The 3516-nt window shown below is 36.4% G+C and overlaps 1 protein-coding gene across 1 annotated transcript; it reads left to right on the top strand.

Moving 5' to 3' along the window:
- Positions 1–2553: 2553 nt before the first annotated feature.
- Positions 2554–3404, top strand: LOC109704616 (vacuolar protein sorting-associated protein 9A-like). Its single transcript, XM_020225376.1, has 2 exons — positions 2554–2887; positions 3212–3404. The coding sequence occupies exons 1-2, from the start codon at positions 2787–2789 to the stop codon at positions 3387–3389; spliced, it is 279 nt and encodes a 92-aa protein (XP_020080965.1). The 5' UTR covers positions 2554–2786; the 3' UTR covers positions 3390–3404.
- The last annotated feature ends 112 nt before the right edge of the window (positions 3405–3516 follow it).

Below are 3516 nucleotides of genomic sequence, written 5' to 3'. Positions count from 1 at the left end.
TCTGAAACAGTAAGATTTGTTTTCTACTTTATATTACTTGGTCAGCTTTTTTTTTTCCCGAGCTAATTGGCTTCGATATTTATATTTCTTCTAATTTTGATTTTTGTTTGGTACTACATTTGCGACTTTACATTGATTAATGACAGCATCTTTCAACCTAGTTTCTGTAGTGCTTCATTATATTCGCGGTTACATCTTCTAAGTAGACAACACTTTTCTGCTTGCATGTGATTGATCTTTTCTGCATATAATTGCAGGTTCGAGTTTGTGCTTTCCCGGCTAGCCGTTTGGGACTACGAGGGATTGGAATAAGCCCAGATCGCAATCCAGAGAACAGAGCCACTCCACGACAGGTTCACTTTCAACGCTTTTATTGGCTTAAAACTAATTCTTATTCAATGCACTACCCTTGAGACAGCTGCTAATGTTTTTCTCCAGCTATTTAACTGGGCACTAGAGCCTGCTGCGGATTATGTTCTCGACAAGTTGTTTGAGCTTGGGTATCTGGATGCAGCCGTCTGGGCCGAGCAGAATCCTGTGGACTTGATTGTGAAGGATGAAAGTGGCCCTGCACTCAACTAAACACTTCCTCACCTCTTTCTGTTCTCTTATGCAGTAGTAGTACAATGCTCTACACTCTTTTTTGAGACTTTTTTTAAAAAAATATTAACAAGAAAACTTAGCAGCTGAAGTATATCCGAGAGTCCTGAACAATGATGTCAAGAAACATGAAAGTTGGATACAAAGAGGACACCGCACATGTGAGGCCACAGCAATTTTTTTTTTTTTTGTTCACTTTGTGTTTTTCCTTTATTTTACTCGTATTCTGATATATTCGAATTTGTAAGATATGTGTAGAGAACACTTTCAGTTAGTGACATCCAAAAAAAGTTATTTATAGGTTCAGAGCTCATACAAAGAATCCAGAATTATTGTATCTGTAATTCTATATATATATGCATAATTTTTCTCAGAATGATTAACTTCGTCGTTTTTTCTGGGTTGCGTTTTGTTGTGCGGGATGTTTAGACCCTCGTATCTTCTTACGGATTGTTGTCAAACCTAAATTTGTCTGACGGTGAAACTGTATGGACCCTCTCGTCTTCTCAACTTTATTTAGGGTTCGTTTGGTGCTTGCACTCCATCTAAATATCTAATGCTGTTATATAAAATAAAGTCGGGGCGAAAGTATAAACGTATACTTTTGCATTGGACTTATAATATAACCGACTTATTATCATATAGAAAATATGATGTTATGTATGAACATCGCACTTTCTAAATGCACTTTTTTATAAAATAATTTTTTAGAATTTTAAAATTTGCGAAATAATCATCTCGAAATTTTATTTGGAAAACTAACACTTCTTTCGCCACGTCGGCGCCGTATCAAAATTTCTTTTAAAGGCAATGAATCGTTCCCCTTCCTTCTCCCATTTTTTTTAAAGGCCCTATTTCTTTTAAAGACGATGAATCGTTTTTCGCTTTCTCCCATTTCTTTTAAAGGCGGTGAATTAATTCACCGCCTTTCACTTATTTACTGTATGCGGTGAACGATTCACCGTCGTTAAAAAAAATGAGAGAAAGCGGGGAACGATTCACCACTTTTAAAAGAAATGAAAAAAAATCAGGAAATGATTCACTGCTTTTAAAAGAAATGGAAAAAAGCGAAAAACGATTCATCGCTTTTAAAAGAAATGGAAAAAGCAGGGAACGATTTACCGCCTTAAAAGAAATGAGAGAAAATGGGGAACGATTCACCGCCTTTAAAAGAAGTTATGACATGGCGCCGACGTGGCGAAATGAGGGTTAGTTTTCCAAATAAAATTTTGACAGAATCGTTTTGCAAATTTTAAATTTTTACAGGGTTATTTTATAAAAAAGTCCTTCTAAATAGCATGTAAAGCAACTTTGGTCAATAATTCTACACGGAGCTTTTAGGTTGTTTGATACTTTGTTAACATCTGATTTTTTTTTTTTAACTTATTATTTATAGATAATCAAATTAAAGTTTCTTATAAGAAATTATTAATTTTAACAAAAATAAAGGGTTAAATTTTAGAATTTTTTTTTTTATAAATGTCATTTTTTTACTTTTCTTTTTAACTTTAAAAAATTTATATTTTACTTCTTTAACATTTCAAGTTGTTGCATATAACTTCCCTCCGTCAGAATTTTATTACTTCTTCGTCAGTATTTTATGATTTATACTAAAAATACCTTTCAAAATAATAACAGAAATATATTAAATTTTCTTTTATAGAAAACGTAATGGTAATTTGATTATTTTGTTATTTTCATTAACACCGTTCTCTATAAAAAAAAAATTTTCTAAACTTTTTAAAAAATAAAATATAAATTGTTTAAAATAAAAAAAAAATAAAATAAAAAAGCTTTCTGTAATTTAGCAAAATTAAAGTGACCGCCTTGCTGACTCTCTGAAGACTTACAAATGTCGTCCTATATTTTACCCCTTTTTGGACGAAGAAAATTCTTTTACTTTATACTCGTCCATCCGAATCTGCGGAAAAATTGCCAATAATTACTTATTTTATTTCCCCCCTCCATAGGTTTTGTGATTATGTCCTGTCCAACAAAGAGAGAGAGGAAAAAAAAAAAAAAAATCCTTCGTCCTTCTTTTAGAATAAAACCAGCCCCCGAAAAACAACACCATCAAAAACTTTGGAACCTAGTAGAAGAATCCAGGGGTCCTCCTCGATCCCTATTCTCGGAGGGCTCCCTCGTCCTCGTCCTCGTCCTCGTCGTCCTCCTCCTCTGCTCGATCGATGGAGGGCTCCTCCCCCTCGGCGCCGCCCCTCGCTTGGCACCACTTCTTGGATCGGATGCGCCACCCCTCCGCCGCCGATCTCGTCAGATCCATCAAGAGGTCAATTTTTTTTTTTTTTTTTTTTTTATAAAAAAACCCCTATCTCTGTCGCATCTTTCTCTTCTCGCCCTTCTCACCAAATCACCGCATCTTCTGCCATGATTTTCGAATATGAACCTTCTAAACACTGCCTGCTGCCCCCCCCTAACCTTTTACGGCGTGCGAAGAGCATCATGCTGCATATACGGGTGGATTTTACATGCGATTTTCCAGATCTTAATCGTCAGAATGCTATTCTGACGACGGCATTTTCTGTTTATGCAACTCTTCTCGCGACGACGACGCCGCCGATATCTCTGAAATTGATTTCGTTTGGGGTGGCAGCTTCGTCGTATCCTTCTCGAACGCAGCACCTGATCCGGAGAAAGACAGCGCGGCGGTGCAGGAGTTTCTCGCCAACATGGAAGCTGCTTTCAGGGCCCACACACTTTGGGCTGGCAGTTCAGAAGAAGAGCTAGAAAATGCTGGTGAGGTAATCTTCTTATACCCACTGCAATTGTAATTTCAGATGTTTTCTTTTCCGCGACAGCGAATATGCTATTCGTGATCATGAAATATTGTTATTCTTCTACTGATGAGATTGTGGCGTTTTCGAACTTCGTAATCTCTGTGTTTACGATCGACTCTTT

The sequence above is a fragment of the Ananas comosus genome, unplaced genomic scaffold (assembly GCF_001540865.1).
Source record: "Ananas comosus cultivar F153 unplaced genomic scaffold, ASM154086v1, whole genome shotgun sequence".
NCBI lineage: Eukaryota > Viridiplantae > Streptophyta > Magnoliopsida > Poales > Bromeliaceae > Ananas > Ananas comosus.
The sequence above is the reverse complement of the archived record's forward strand: the minus strand, read 5'-3'. Positions and strand labels throughout refer to the sequence as shown.

What these genes read in the sequence shown, in the direction of transcription:
- LOC109704616 (XM_020225376.1), top strand. Translation starts at nt 2,787, where the DNA reads ATGGAGGGCTCCTCCCCCTCGGCGCCGCCCCTCGCTTGGCACCACTTC. An exon ending in CTCGTCAGATCCATCAAGAG is followed by an intron (nt 2,888 to 3,211) that starts GTCAATTTTTTT and finishes TTGGGGTGGCAG; the next exon opens with CTTCGTCGTATCCTTCTCGA.